Source organism: Pelobates fuscus, chromosome 10, assembly GCF_036172605.1.
Source record: "Pelobates fuscus isolate aPelFus1 chromosome 10, aPelFus1.pri, whole genome shotgun sequence".
In the NCBI taxonomy this organism is placed as follows: domain Eukaryota; kingdom Metazoa; phylum Chordata; class Amphibia; order Anura; family Pelobatidae; genus Pelobates; species Pelobates fuscus.
In genome coordinates this window covers 129,443,395-129,460,437 of record NC_086326.1, presented here as the reverse complement: position 1 = coordinate 129,460,437, position 17,043 = coordinate 129,443,395, and the positions used below count along the sequence as shown (strand labels likewise).

At 40.6% G+C, this 17,043-nt stretch overlaps 1 protein-coding gene across 1 annotated transcript in view; it reads right to left on the bottom strand.

The window, feature by feature from the left end:
• Window positions 1–15,290, bottom strand: part of LOC134575849 (prosaposin-like) — a 39,954-nt gene extending 24,664 nt beyond the window's left edge. Inside the window, exons 1-7 of the mRNA XM_063435284.1 lie at window positions 15,234–15,290; window positions 3,895–4,028; window positions 3,721–3,795; window positions 3,120–3,245; window positions 2,779–2,970; window positions 2,435–2,575; window positions 1,964–2,020 (exon numbers count right to left, since the gene is read on the bottom strand). Coding sequence (XP_063291354.1) covers window positions 1,964–2,020; window positions 2,435–2,575; window positions 2,779–2,970; window positions 3,120–3,245; window positions 3,721–3,795; window positions 3,895–4,028; window positions 15,234–15,273 — 765 coding nt within the window. The 5' untranslated portion in view covers window positions 15,274–15,290. The remainder of the gene's footprint in view (window positions 1–1,963; window positions 2,021–2,434; window positions 2,576–2,778; window positions 2,971–3,119; window positions 3,246–3,720; window positions 3,796–3,894; window positions 4,029–15,233) is intronic.
• Window positions 15,291–17,043: the final 1,753 nt, after the last annotated feature.

Genomic DNA, 17,043 nt, shown 5'->3' with positions numbered 1-17,043 from the left:
ATGTCTTATGTGTGTGTCTGCATGTGTGTGTGCATGTCTGCTTGTGTGTGTGCCTGTCTGCTTGTGTGTGTGCCTGTCTGCTTGTGTGTGTGTGTGTCTGTCTGTTTGTATGTATATGCTGCAAGACTAAATATTTGATATCTGGTTCGATTTTCGTAAGGAACAAACGAAGGTCTCTTTCGGTGATATTCAGACGACTTCTCTGTTTGCGCATAATATGATTTCTCATTTGTGCGTCAGCTCATCTCCTCTCCCTCCTCAATTCCCCTCCCCACCTTTTTTTCCCTTTTTTCTATTTTTTAACCATCCTTATAGGAATGCCCAGTAGGAAGGCTGAGCTAGGTAGCCCACTTACTATAGTCCACTATAACATACAGACACACACACAGGACACACATACAAAGACACAGACAGGCACACATACAAAGACACAGACAGGCACACATACGTGTGTGTGTGTGTGTGTATGTGTGCCTGTCTGTGTCTTTGTATGTGTGTCCTGTGTGTGTGTCCTGTGTGTGTGTGTCCTGTGTGTGTGTGTCCTGTGTGTGTGTGTCCTGTGTGTGTGTCCTGTGTGTGTGTCCTGTGTGTGTGTCTTGTGTGTGTGTGTGTGTGTGTGTCTGTATGTTATAGTGGACTATAGTAAGTGGGCTACCTAGCTCAGCCTTCCTACTGGGCATTGCTATAAGGACGGTTAAAAAATAGAAAAAAGGGGAAAAAAAGGTGGGGAGGGGAATTGAGGAGGGAGAGGAGATGAGCTGACGCACAAATGAGAAATCATATTATGCGCAAACAGAGAAGTCGTCTGAATATCACTGAAAGAGACCTTCGTTTGTTCCTTACGAAAATCGAACCAGATATCAAATATTTAGTCTCGCAGCATCAACCTCAAGGATCTCATTAATCACTAGTAAAGGTAATTTCAATTTACTTTATTGTTTTCTCATTAAACATTATAAAGTTAAAAACCTCATAAACCTGCATTAAGTAGAAATAAAAAGATAAATGTACATACATTTATTTTTTTAAAAAAACACCCTCCTTTCTTAAAAATATTCCGCATTTGCGCGAAAACTGGTGGGCGGTAAGGAAATTTTTTCAACCAAAAAGATGCATTAGTGGGCGGTAGGTAGAAAAAGGTTGACTACCACTGGTTTACGGCAAAAATCCGGCAGGACATACTAAACTGTAGTTGTTCTGGTGACTATAGAATCCCTTGGTTGTCTGACATGGTTTGCGAAACAAAGTATTCTCTGAATGATCTAGTCATCATACTAAAATACTGTAGAAGCCTTCATTTGTATCAGTGCTTTTGATCATTGACCCTATAAACTGGCCAGCTGCCTGGCAACATGTCCTGAAAAGATTCTAAATGTTTGCTTTAAGAATGGGGAGGGGGGAGAAAAAAGTTTACATAAGTCAGCAGTAGACCATTTTACAAGCAAGAGAGGAAAACCTCCTTCAAATCATGATTAATGAGACATTTGCATGTAATACAGTCCCTTTATGCATCATTCCTGGATTTCTCTTGCACTGTGGTGACGGCCATCTTTAGTCCTCTTTGAACATGACGAATTTCAAAGTCTGGATAGCATAATAATGCACTTCCGAGAAAGCCAGTGCACGCTTATGGTTTAATTATTAATGATTGCACACCATGTTCACCAATAACATGCTTTTAGTTTGGATTTATGCTTCTAACCAGAGGCTTACTAGATGACTGTCCAGAACATTGGCAAGTGAGGAGAAGCACTGAAAAGGATTTTTTTTTTTTGGGGGGGGGGGGGAGGCGGGGAGAATTAAAAAAAAACTGTAATCGTTTTTAGTTTACTTCTGCACACAAAAACCACAACATTTTAAAAGGGCACTTTATTGCCTAGACTAAAAGCCTAAAAATGACTTGACCACCAATAAGGAGAGCAGGCTAAGAGTCACATTTATCAACAGGAGTAGTCAAACTCACCATCTGCAGCACAGCTTGCATGACAAACTCTGCATACTGGTTAATGTAAGTCTTGCACTGGAAGAAGTTACAAAATAAGCCAATTAAAAAAAGGTACACATTCCTAATGCATTTACACACACTCTTTAAAGCCAGGATTTGGGTACATTACAGCCCAGAACGGTGTCTCTCCATACCCTTCCATTCCCCCCTCTCCACTTTAGACATACATTATTTTTCAATTTCCATAGTTTTTCTGGAAGTTTATTATTCTTTAGGTATTACTTATAGAATGCATATATTTAGATGATCTCTCTCTCTTTAATGTTCAAGTATTTTGAAAAGTACAAAATGCATACCTGCAGTTTCTCAAAAACAACAAGGCATCAAGGCTGCAGGAGAAGCATCTAAGCCCCCAAAATTAACTCACTAAGATGGATTTGGAGCTTAGACTACCCTTTATGTTGCAAGAGAAAGAAAAACCCAATATACCATATCACTGAGGCCACCACCAAGCTGATCACATCCCTTTAGGGCTCGATCCACCAATGACTGGTAAAAAGAGGAATTGCTTCGGAGCGTTTCTTGCAAATCAGTTACTAGCTGTAGACAATCTTGGCAGACATCCCCAGTCTAAAGAAAAATAAAGAAAAAAGAATTAAAAAAAGATAAAAGTGTACATTTTCCAGGTGCTTCAGTACTTTTAAAATGCTATTTTTGCAAAAGGTTATAAAAAAAAGAAAAAATTACGTAAAAAAACAACAAAACACACAAACGCAAAACAAAAACACACACCACAGGTAAACTTTAGACTGAACTTAAGCCCTCCCCCTTACCTTAGGTTCCTGAAGAATATCCTTCTCAGGATACAGTAGTAGAGGAACATTGGCTATGAAAGGGTAAACCAGTTTTGGGTCCACTGTTTCAGGGATCTCATTAGTCTGGAGCTGCTGTGGACTCAAGCTGCCAAGATGCTGTTGAAGATTTTTGCATAAACCAATTGCACCACATGCTACACCTGGATTTTCCTAGAGGGTTAAACAAACAACGACAAAAAAAGCAACTGAGGTTCAAGCAGTGAAGCATGTCGAACAATTTTGAAAATGAAGTATCACTTTGTGTAGTGGCAGAAACTTAATTCAAATAATATAAAAAAAAAAATATACAACACACATACCAGCTCTGATTCCACAAGCTGATACACAACTGGGTAGTAGGTGTCCACCAATTCTTTGCACTCCGAAACAAAGGAGGGATCATGGAACAAGTCACACACTTTATGTAAGTAGTTTTCAATTTGACTCTAGAAATATGTAAAACAGCAATGGTTAAACATTACTTCTTGCCAGTTCAAAAGAAGCCACATATTGCTTTAGTTTAAAGTAGTTAATATTTACCAAAAAATAAATAAAAATCTCTCCATCTCTAGAATAATGTCTCCCCCATTCAGGCAATAGCATACATTTTTGAATGCATGATGCATATCATTTTTCAACTTTTGCAGTACTATACCAACATGTGGAGAATGTGAGGGGTCACTTGTTCTATGTTATCTGTTGGGTCCGGAAAAAATATATAAAGTTGCAAAAAAGTACTTTATAAAAACACTGCATTTTGTAATAGTTATAGAAACTGCATACAAATATATTCTAGCTGCACTGCTTAACCCCTTAATGACACATGACATGTGTGACATGTCGTGATTCCCTTTTATTCCCAAAGTTTGATCCTTAAGGGGTTAATAAATAATTGAGCTGCAAAATAGACAGAAGCTATACCTGTGTATCGTTCTCCTTCAAGAAGTTCCCCACTGCGGTCACTATCTCTTTGCACAGATCACACTCAACAGATTTCTACAAAACAAAATCCAGGTAAAATTTTTATTACCAGAATCAAGTTAAAGAACGCACAATCACTTTGTCCAGCAAATATAAAGCAAGTTTCACACTTACCACTGTGGGTTTGTTCCAGACATTCTGCTGGCAGTGCTTAACCGCGCCACACTGAGATGCAGTTTGGACATTCACACACCAGACTACCGCGCCACCGGCACATTGCTCTTTCCCCAACAAGGGAGATGCAGAGACTGGAGAAAGGGGAAAACCAAAAACACACAAAAGGTCAATAACGATCTAAATAATAGACATTAAGCAGCATTCTTACCTCTCAGTACATTAAAGATTCTAGATGCTACAGTTAATAGTAAAAACATCTTAATGCATTGGTATCTCAACAGCTTACATAGAAATCCCATGATTCTCCACTCAAGCCAAGCCAAATGCTGCAAATCAAACAAATTCCCTTTGAACCCTTAAGGACGCATGACGGAAATGATCCTACCCCTAAGGACGCACAACATAAAATTTCCATCATGCAGTATTTTTCCAGCAGGGTCTGTTTCCCTGCTGGTAACATCAGGTATTTCACACCAGAAAACCCAGGTATCATTAGAAACCTGGAACTCCCCTCTATCAGCTGGGACCATTTCTAGACTGACAAGTGAGCTGCATGCAGAGCTCAAAGTAAGATCTGCTTGCAACTCTTTCAATGGGGATTTACATCCCCATAGACAAAAATGTAGTATAAGCAGGGTTAAAACCCAGCCCACACCACAAAAACCTAGGTATCAATAGATACCTGGGGCTCCCCTCTGTCAGGTGAGGCCATTTTTAGTGGCCCCAGACTTTTTGATGGACTGCATTAATTGCTAGAAGTCAGCATATCATAGAACCCTTTAAATCCACAGAGAACTCTGCAGCTGAGCGATCAAGCTCAGCTACAGTCATTATCTCAAGTGATCTGGTGCTTGGGAGACCCCCAGGTTCTGAATAGACCCTGGAAGGTCACCATCTATGCCCCAATGCCATTCTGATCAAAGCTGGGCTTTTTTTAGTAGCATTTCAATGCATTGGGCATAATGTTTTTAATGTAAGAGATAGAAGACTGCAATATAGAAAATAGCCAGTAGATGGCAGCAACGTACCACTGTCCGTTTTAGTTTAAAATCCCTTTACTAATATTAGTACCGAGAGGGAAACCTTTGGGATTAAGATTAAATTAAGGATTATTATTCGGTGTAGAATAAGTATTAGATTTATTATTATGTTTATGATTAGATTTATAATTAATTTTAGTATTGGGATTATGTTTCAGGTTAGGATTCAGATTAGGATCATCACGGGCATCTTTTTGGAATTCCTCTGCTGACACCAGCTGGGGAATCCTTCTAACACTATTGCTAGTTAGGATTGAGATTAGGATTAAGTTTATAATTAGGGCTACACATGGGATTAGGGTACGGGTTAAGATTGTGGTGAGGTTTATGATTAGATTTAAGTTTAGATTTGGGATAAGGATTTGGTTTAGAATTAGGGCTTGGTTTAGGATTAGGGATTTTGATTGGGACACACTAGATTAAAAAAAAAATAAGCATAAACAATACTATGTGTATGTCAAAAACTTACAAATTAAAATGAATACCATAATCTTTGAGGAGAAAAAAAAAGGGTAACAAAATGTCACTTCAATAAAACTCAAAATATTTTATGTGAGAGTCCCCTTTTGCAAATGATATGCATCGGTGGCGTAATGAAAATATACGAGCGACTAAAATGACCCAACATGCACCAAACACCCAGCTTCAATTTGCTAATTTTAAAAGAAAAACTATATTCGGGCGGATACAATTTCAGCCCTGTATTTTCACAAAAACCTGGCTATGTTCTACAAAAGGGCGTCATTTTGTACTAAGGAAATATAGCTGAGAATAATTTATAGATTTTTATTAAAGTAGCATATATCAAGTTTCCAAAATAAACCACTAAAGTGCAACGTGTGTGTACAAAAAAAGCAAAATTAAAACAATACAATAAAATTTGAAAGAAATTGGTGCTAAAATAACTGTATACCAAGGCTCAAAATATACCATATGAAATAGCCTGTGCTGTCTACTTTCACAAATGGTATGCATTTATGGGGTAATTTAACCTGTCGAACTGCTACAATGCCTTAAAATGAGAGCCACATCAAATCCATCATCATAATTATAATTGTAAAAACTGTAATGGTCAGGACTCTTATGGCACTGTAACTTTACAGGATAGTGGAAAAGAGTTTGGCATAAACTGACGAAAAAATGCCATCACGTTAAGGCACAATACACAACATATAAGATACACTGTAGTGTCTACTTTCACAAATGGTAGGCCTTTGTGGGGCAATTTGAACAGTCAAACTAGTACAATGCCACAAAATGAGACTTGCACCCATCAAACTCATCTATCAAAATTATCACTGTGAAAACTGAAATGGTCAGGTCTCTTTTATGGCACTGTAGCTTCACAGGATAGTGGCAAAGGCATACATTGGGGGTATCGTTTTACTCAGTAGATGTAGCTGAACACAGTATGGGGTTTACAACAGTAGTACACATCAGGTTTACAAAATACACATTTAAAAACCTTGTTATATGTGTGTATGTTAAAAATCTGAAGAAAAAGACACGATTTTACAGCAATATTAAGCAAAGGATGCCGGCGAAATGGCTAAAAAAAAAGTGTCAGAATCCCCTTATATAAAGAGCCTGTGATGTCCGCTTTATATAAATATATATACTTTTGTGTGGCAATTGTGTTTTCTGTGATGGCTATTAAGCTTACAAGACCAACATACCAATATCTAAAATCACTCGACATTAAAAATTCATTTTATTCCTTGTATTTTGTGACCTGTAACTTATAAAATAAGCTGAAATCCCAGACATAATATGTACTCTAAAAATCAGAACAACTAAATGAATTTATTTTGAATTACATTCTTCAAGCTGCACCTATTATACATATGTTATTGGCTAAACTGTGAAGAAAAAAAAAACGCTTTTTTTAATTTATTTTGCAATTTTTTTTTTATATATGTACATGTCACATCAGATTAAAGCCCTCTTTGTCCTTTAAAAAAAACAATATATAAAATAGGTGTTGGTGCAATAAATAAGAAAAATGCAAGTTGAGGTTGAACACAAAAAGCAAAAAATTAAAAAATTGCTTGTGTCCTTAAGGGTAAGTCCAGCTTGAAACTGCATCCTTAAGGAGTTAATCATTATAGACGAGGGGAGTGGGAAGGGGAATAAAAAAAACCAAAAAAAAAACAAACACACCACACAAGGTCTTTATGCCACATACTGGAGTTTCATTTTTGCACGAGAAGAATCTGGTTTACACCAAAAGAGCCGAGACATTTTCTATTTCATTTTGTTTACAGTTCTGCTTATAAAAGGGGGTCTTTCCCCATGAAACTCCTTCAAAATTACAAAATGTCTGTTGAATATCCACAGCATCAGCATCATGTAAACCCTAAGCAATTTGGCCCCAGCATTTTGTGAAGATCCCAAGGTGACAAGACTGCTTGAACATCAGTATGGCAGTCCAGGAATGAGAATAACCCCATCATGGCATATCATTTGCAAATGTACACAAACCAAGGTATTCAAAACGGAGTATGTCCAGTCTTTTAGTGGACACTTAGACACAAACCCTGGCCGAAGTTAGAGTTAATTTGTTACAGGGTTAAATATATGGCTTGGAAATCAAATTCTCTGGACTTTTTGCCCAGTTTTTCAGGCTGGAGGGAGGGCCCTGTCATTAGGGTGTGCTATGAAGCCAATAATATCCATTAATGCCGGAGTTCTATAAAAATGATGCTTAAAGTGCAAGGTTAGAGTCACAGAAAGAGGCAGGGAGGGAGAGCAAACCACTTCTGAAAGCACCATTTTTTTTAAATACCCCTTCCATTGTTTTGATAGACTGAGATTGCGGTCATGTGATCACTTCTCTGTAACTCCATGCATATACCATGTCATTACTATATCTAAAGAGTGTTCCCTCGCTTTTGACAAACTGGTTTGACAGAAGGAAACTAAACATCCAATAATAAATAGTAAGATCGCGATCTACTCCTAAATATGCAGTACCATATCATAATGACAATCGCGCTCACTTGTATCCAGATGTGAGTGGGATTGTCCACAATTGGTTAGGGGTTGTGCTCCGAGGTCATTGGTCCATTCTAAAAACCAGGCTAAATATACTATTGTAAAAAGGGGAAAATGGGGATCATTTAGGGCAAAGGAAACTGGCAGGTGATACAATATAGCCATCACCTGCCACGTTCTTACTAGGACAAATGGGGCCTTGATAGACATATTTTGTATCATTGATAACATGTCACTCATCACATAATAAAGTTATACACAATATATAATGTATGAAAATGTACATGGATTTACATTCCAATTCAACAGATAAAATAAAAGTTAAATATCCAAAAAGGACAAACAGGGGGCGGGGCCGGGCCGCCGGGCCGACTGGACGCCATCCACATGGGCTCCGGGGCCAAAGGAACAAAAGGGCACGAAAATAGCCCCAGAACACGCCCAAAATATACCCCAGATGTCCGCACATTACGTACCGCAAGACAGGCAAGCAGGGAAGACCGGGTCCGGCCTCCGTGTGGCCGAGAATCGGAACGACAGCGGCCATCACACGCAGCATGGAGCCGCGGAGACACCGCGCGGTATGGAGATGCCCTCGGCCCGGGGCGCGGCCCCGCCTCCCCCCTCCTGGCCGGCGGGGGTTATCCCGGTCCCATGGCGGGGGCACGGGCCACAGCGGGAACCCTGTGTGAGTCGGATGCCGACCGCCTACACTGGCGAAGGCCGTGTGAAGGTCAGCCAGCAACAGCAGACACAGCCGCAGAGGTGGAGTCCTACCCCCCGGAGGCAACACCCTGGCTGAGATTAACAGACGCCCGAACTTCCACAGAGGTCCCTGAAGCTAAGTGCCGGACAGGGCTAAGCCCCACAACCTACAGGGACACTCCTTAAGGGCCATATAATGAGGAATGTTGCCTCATGAAGAGCCAAGATGGCCGCCAAATGTGCAAGCTGCAGGGAGGTACGCGGGGTCGCCTGGGCCCTCGGTGTGACGGATCCCGCGGATGGACCCCTCCAGGCGGCTGACTGGACGGCGCGGAGCCGGCCCTTATCCCAGGATTTGGTGGTGGTCCAGGGAAGGATGCCCCCAACTTTGCGAGCCCTGTGTCGCCGGGGCGAGCTGGACCCCCGGCGGACCGGTGGTCGGGGAGGCGAGCACCGGCGACAAGCATGAGACCGGAGAAGGGTGAGGCACCATGGGGCTGGAGCTCTGACGGGGAACTGTGGGAGTTGGGGAGGTGCAGGGGACAAGGGGCTGAGGACTTTTCAGGGGTGGGAGTCTGCCGGACTACCGACATCCCTGAGTGCCCACAGCACCGCAGTGTCCCCGGTTGCACGGCCGGAGCAGGCCTGGAGGGGAAAAGAGGGGGACAGACGCACCGGGGGTGCTAGAGAGACCTTGCAATGACCGACCAACTGGACAAAAAGGGGCACACCTGGCATTGGCATACTAGAGGCCACAGTAGAGGGCAGCCCGCACAGCTACAACCTACCTTGCCAGGCTCTGCTCTGCCACCTCTAACGGAGAGGCTCAATTAATGCCACTATACAGCTCCACTTCGCCTGAGCACTGTCCCACGCAAAGGATAAATCAAAGCTACGAAGGACAGATAAGGCTGCTGGGACTGTTTCATGATACTCCGTTTGTGAACTCGTTCTTTCTGCAATTATAGCTTTTAGTTTTTACTTGCTTTGATTATTTGATACGTGCTGGTCGTTATTAAGTTAGCTTAAAATGCTACAGGAATTCATAGCATATGCTATTATACCCATAGGGGTTAATGATTGACGCTGTTTATAGCTGCGTATATAGTTGCTGCCAGCTACATGACAAGATGTGAAATAGCCTCTTATTACCTACATGACAACCATATACCCTTATTGTATATAATGCCGGGCTAATACAATGCGTTCCACATGGGGCCAAACTTGCCACTTCTCGTAAAGGTGGGAGTCCTTATGCAATATATATATATATATATATATAGTTTGTTTGCTTACCTATGCTTATCCCTCTGAAAATCCTGCTAGTTAACAAGTACATTTCCAGGCACTGTTTTGAAGTTAAATAACGGTTGACTCTTATTTCTGAAATGTCCATGCTGATAATAGTACACTGTATCCAGTGTACAATGCCCTAATGGGTTACATATCGGCACGGTAGACGTACTGATTTAATACAGCACAATAACTGCGTTATACGTTCCAACGTCTCAGCACTTCCGCATCCTGCCTAACCCAAAGCACTGACACAAGCCAGCGGTCACGACACTCTTGCATACAGCCTGCAGACACGGACCACAGGCATACACCTACTGACATGGGATACTGGCTCGAACGACTAACATAAAGCACCCACATAATCAACACACACGCAGCACAACACTTACTTAGGGTTAGACATGAGTATGGCTCAGATGACTACACGGCCTGCATAATGCGTTAATATACCCGGTGAATATGCCCTTGATAACATTAACAAAAATTTAGAACACGCAAAGTATATGTCCACTTAATTTACTTAAATACACCTTTATTTAACCAAGTATAAGACGCCCCATGCGGTAAACGCCATTGCACGCATAGCTGGACACAGGTATGGCTCGGACGACTAAACGGCCAGCAAAATGCGATAAAATGCCGATTGAATGCTCTTGATGTGCCAAATTTCGCTAATCAATGCATATTCAGTTTTCTGTATTATTTGTTTGCTCTGACTTGTTTGCCTCTGCGCAGGCACCCATATGTTACTTTTACTGATTCATAAAATGCCTGCCCAAGCTCTATGGCGACTCTAATAAACATATTTAAAACAAAAAGGACAAACAAGATATATTAATATAATTAATTGAAACGTGTCAGTGTAGATAGGTACTATACATACCAGATCAGGTATGATGGATGGCAAATTTTTTAGTGTGTAAAGGGAAAAAAAAAACACAACAGAAGTGCTAAATAATCCTTTATAACTGGGTTTGACAAATCCCAGGCACCAGGTGTGTATGGCGACTAGAAATTTTTCCTGGCGCCTGAGTATTTGTCAGCCTGTTCCCCCCAAGGCGGCCGGTTGGGGGAGAATGGAGGTGGCGGCAGAGCTATGATCTTCCTGCTCTGCTCTCTCACATGCCATGCTGTAATGCTGGAAGACAGAATATGACATCACTCCGGCCCCTGCATTGCTAATCAGCGCCCATGGGAGCAAAGCAGAAACAGCTTAAAGATAAATCAGTGCAGCCCCACTCGACCCCAGGGAACATATTCAGGTAAAGAGGTTGGGTGGACTTAAATAAAAAAGATAATTTGTGAGTGTGCCTGCTACTGAATGTGTGTGTCTGCCCATTAGTAACTGCACTCAATCCCAGCATCCACCGATGCTCCGGAACAGGACCAGCAATCCAAACATGTTAAAGCAAAAAAAAAGGAATTTCCAGGCACTCAGAGTGTTAAAGCCGCAGGCAGATTTTAATGAAAGAAAAAAGCAGCAACGTTTCGACCTTCTGAGAGGTATTTTTCAAGACTGAAAAACACTTCTCAGAAGGTCTAAACGTTGCTGCTTTTTTTGTTTCATTAAAATCTGCCTGCGGCTTTAACACTCTGAGTGCCTGGAAATTCTTTTTTTTTGCTTGTCTGCCCATTAGTGTGACTGCATAGGAAAGGCGATTTTACTCTTCTTTTTTCCCACACCGTGCCAGTTTGGCTGTGGCTGGCCTTGCCTTTATAATCGAGATAATCAATCTTCATGTTTTTGGCCAACCAAATGCTTTTCCGGGAGGCATAATGCCACACAGTGCCAATCAGCATCTCCTCATAGAGATGCATTGAATCAATGCATCTCTATGGGGAACATTTAGAACCTCCACGCAGAGCATGAAGACGCTGAATCTAGATGCTGCATACTGTACATCACTGGACTAGGAAGTAACTGTAGTGTCCTTTGTGTTTAGTGACCCCTTAGGAATTTTATTTTTACTGTCTCCTAGATTCAAAGCAAATATGTCAAGCCCTGCTTTAGAATAAATAAATGCAGAGGATAAAGTAGAAAGAATATAATAAAGTATACACACCCCATAAAATGTTCAACTAGCAAGGGATTTAAACTATGAATGGTGTATGGTTTAAGTCTTCATTTTTACCCTAAAGGTGCTAAGATTTTACATTTGTAAATCCACCAGAAGTCAAAATAAGAAGTGTTGGAGATGGCTACAAGGAGTCAAAAGGACAATAAGCATGATAGTAAAGGGGGGACCCTCTTTCAGGAGACCGGGTTATAATGTAACTGATCGCAGGCTTATAATGGAGGAGACTAGCCTGCTAAGCAAAGGATTATAATTTGTGCCCTTAACTTGAATAACTGCTGAGGAAGCATCTTCATTGTGAAGAATTTGCAATTGCTTCTAAATTCTCTATTTCTGTTCTCCTCGCTTGTATGAGATATGTATGAGATATTGGGATAATTCCCATGGATGCTTTGTTTTGTTACAATGGATTTTCCATAATATAATCACTACAATTAAGTTTGTCGTCTCCTGATGGATGGTTCCTGCAAATTCTATTTAGATCCTTCATGAGTGCAGTATTTGCAGCATTAGCGTTACTTTTCTGATTTGTTAGGATATTTGGCACAGGTATATGTCCCCCAAACATATAAAATGTAAACTTTTATTTTCGTTTCTGTTCTGCTGGAGTTTGTTGTTCAGTGGTTTTTGATCCACCTCCTAATCAAGCATCCATTACAAGATTTCAGTAAAATGAAGCATCAGAGTTTCATTTTGGGATTCTGGGTTATTGTGGTTGTTTCAAACGCCAAGAGAAAGAGTGGAATACAATCAGAATTGTGTCTAAAATATCCAACACTGGTTACCCATCTTAACTGATAAGGAAAGAATGTTTAGTAAGTACATGTGTATTCAGCATGTCACACAGTGTAAGAACACTTGACTCAAGGACTAGTCAAGTTAAACACTGATATGCAAACAGTCAAGACTCAAGAGCCATTCATTCATTTCAACACATGTAAAGATTTAGTTTTGTGAAGTCTGCTAAACAAACCATATCCTGAATCAGTGCGTGATGGAATCTGTGGGCCAATCGAAAATCTAGTGAAAAATGCATGTACGTGTGAGTTGGAGTGTATGGCGCATGTTGGATTACGATCTTATTGATCACGCTTATGAGTCAGCAATCATGCCACTTCAACAAAGTGCATACGTAGACACAAGAAGATCATGAGACATACTTTTGATACAGTGTGCAGTATTGTATACGAGGAGTAATGCAGAGTACTTTAAATACAAATCACTTCAAAATATATGTAACATTGGTTAGAAGGTATGGAAAAGGACTTTCAAAAAAAATATTACGCATATAGCATTGACTACTTGCTAAATATTGTTGAGGAATTGTGATGGTCCTGTGGGAAGGAGAAAGGGCACAAGGGGAGGAGGAGAAGGGCTGAAGGTATCTATGTGGAGCCAGGATTCTGAACGGTTACTATCTGGTTATAAAATAAACCAATTTTATGCCCATGTATTGGTGTACAGTCTCAAAATACCACCTAAAGTTTGAGTTAGGACATAAAGTGTAAGTGGATCACAGTAAAATAATTTCTGGCCTCTAGGATTAAAAATCTTTATAATATTGCAGCTCCCCACCCCTGATCCCCCCCCCCCCCCCCCTTAGTATGGTTAATGAAAAAGCATTAACCATACTAAGATAGTCTTGGAACACTACAGTCTACTCAAAGACAGCTATTGTTGTGTACTAGGTAGATTTTGCAAATTAGAGTTTAGACACGGCCGTAGCGTTTTAATTTAAAATAAAAAAAGCTACCCAAGATAAATTGATTTGCAACTCATCTAGGATACTGGAAGAAAAAGCATTATGCATACATAAACATACAAGATCACAAGACAAAGTAGCTAAACAACTTCAGAGTACCTGATTATTGACATTTGTCACCTCATCATTCCTAGAGCTATTGATAGACACATGGTGTACTCTAAGTCACAAGAGATAGTAACACATAGTAATGCGTAACTAAAGCACTTTGAGACATTGTTTCACATAACTTTATAAAAAATTGTTAATAGACAAATAGGCAAATGTAGTGTAGACCAGGGCACATCGCTCAGGCTCATAGTTATGTTTCTGAAATGCAATAGATAGGCATTCATAAGTGATAGACTTAATATGGAGACCTTCTCTTCTTTTCCTTATAAATTAAGTGCATACATGGGTACAGGTCTTATTACCACTGTTACCAATCCATTTTTCCTTTACCAAGGACATGGATAAACCAAACCTCTTACACATCTGTGTAGTGAGCGAGAGGTGGAATTGCTTTGTGTTTAATTTGCGTAAAAGTGATTTTGGGGACACTGCATTTTTTTGTCTAGCTGCATAGAAGAATTCAGTTAGAGGACAGCAATGTTTACAATGTACCTTTATTATACACATTTTGGCTATCAGACATAGCAAACAGGCACTTCTACGTTAAAGACCTTCGTTTTCCAACAATCTTAGCATCTTCACGCAGAGCATGATGAGATTGAACATGTCCATGTCATCAAACTGGAGTACCAGTGTGACTGCCATAAAGCCCCAATGTTCACCAGATATATCTAAGTAAGGAGCACAACTCTTAATAAGAGACTGATATTTATTGGCACTTTTACTATGCCAGCCCCCTCCATTTTTACGGTGGTACCCTGAACCTAAAAGACAGAAAAGAATACCCAGAAGTAGGCTAATCAGTAAAATTCAGAGCCAAGAATAGTCAGAAGGCTGATTCACATTTCAGAAATGGGCTCAGTGTGAGCCACTGTGTGAAATTGAACGTTTAACCTTCAAGAATACAATGTATGCAAAATTAGTTATTTTTCGAAAGAATTGCTATGACCCAAATCAAGGATGTCTTTGACAATAAATATTTCCTGTCCTCTCAAAATTATAAATAAATCAAAAAGATACAGTTATTGCCCAATCGCAAACCTTCCGTTATAGATTAAATTCCTGCCAAGGAAATAAAAGCTTTGACCCCTCTCTTGTACCCATTTTACCAATGAGTAGCTATAGGTTCTGGTGAGAATATTGGGATTTAGAATCAGAACGCCTACACGTTAGATAGAGACAGACAGAGTAAAACTAATGACACTGCACAGAGAATACACTAGGTATATTAATTGCATTTTACGTTCCCATGGAGACAGGCTCCGTTATCCCCCAGGTATGACATATGAAAAGCCCTTTATTACGTCATACAGCCCCCGTGACATCACTGACACTAGCTGCACCGAATGTTACCTGAGACCAGCAGACACAGCAGCACAACACACAGCTTCATGTCGGCGCAGAGTGTGAGCGATCACTGGAGCTGCCCTGGGTATAACAGATAGAGAGCACGCCCATCGGCGGAGAGGGTCACATGGGGGGAGGAGAGCCGGTTACTGAATATCTGGGTGGGCTTATGGCATTTTAGGTTCTGCTAATTTATGGAACCAAACGCTTGTAGTCAATTGGAAGCAGAATTTCAAAACCAACGCTATGGTGTCTGGAGACCCCCCTCGCTAAACTGTGCTGTATGGGCTTAATATTTAAAGTCCCTGGATCTTAGGTGTGTAGGTTTGGTGTCACTTATGTGGGCTAACAGTTGGCAATAATCCCCACCCTGCTGATTGATGAAGCCAAGGTGGCAAAACGTGTTTTAGCATGTTAATAGTGGACTTCATAATTATGAAGTGGACTTCATAATTATTTGGAGTTCATTTAATAAAGTTTATTTTCTGGCAAAGCTCCTTCTGGTAGTTACCTTAATATACAGGTCCCAGGTATTCCTTTGGAGAGTGTCACCCCACATAAGTGACACCAAACCATCACACCTAACAGCCAGGGACGTTAAAGGACCACTATGGGCACCCAGACCACTTCAGCTCAATGAAGTGGTCTGAGAGCCAGGTCCATCTAGGATTAGCCCTGCCTGCTGTAAACCTAGCAGTTTCAGAGAAACTGCTATGTTTACATATGGGTTAATCCAGCCTCTAGTGGCTGTCTCATTGACAGCCGCTAGAGGCGCTTCCGCGCTTCTCACTGTGATTTTCACAGTGAGAAGATGCCAGCGTCCATAGGAAAGCATTGAGAATGCTTTCCTATGGACTGGCTGAATGCGCGCGCTGCTCTTGCCGCGCATGCGCTTTCAGCCGATGACGACCAAAGGAGGAGGAGAGTCCCCAGCGCCGAGGGAGCCCGACGCTGGAAAAAAGTGAGTGTTTAACCCCCTTCTTCCCCCTTCAGCCCGGCGGGAGTGGGATCCTTAGGGTGGGGGCACCCTAAGGGCACTATAGTGCCAGGAAAATGAGTTTGTTACTAACGTGAGCACAATATCATCTTCTGTCTCTAGCACTGTTTCTGTTATTACTCTTTGAGAATTTGGGATTTCCTGTGAAGAATGTGGGATGCTACCTCTATGACTGCAAGATAATAATTTGAGTGTATTTATTGCACATCTGTATCCAGTACTTCCTGCACTATCTGTATTCTGTTTTTTATTTTTCATATAGGGCATTGTGACTTTCCAGTTTATCACTAGGTAGGAGGGTAAGATATTCCTCCATGATCACTAGCGCTCCACTAAAGTTTATGTTTTACCCTTATAGTATTTGGTTGTTTTGTTGTGGTATAAAAAGGTTATCCTGAATGTGTTTTTTTAACCTGCTATTCACCTATTACATTATTTATAATTTCAGCGTCTTTTACACACTACTTTTGTATGTTGTTTTTATCTGGAACACTTGCCCATTCAGAAGAGGGGTGTAGGCACCCTTGAAGATTTTTTTTAAAATATCTTAATTTTACTTTTCAGTTTACTTTTTACCAATCCAAAGATAAAATTAAGTTTTTAGATTTAGAAATTTATATTAAGGAAGTAGTCTCTACCTTCAGGGTCAGGTTTTACATCACAAAACTTTAATATTAAAAACGGGACCAGACAAGAGTGCCCTCTTTCCCCCTTTTTTGTATATAAAGGTGTTAGAACCCCTTGCGATTTCAATAAGACAAAATAACAAAATTAAAGATTTTACGAATGCAGTAGGACAAATAACATTAAATATCTACG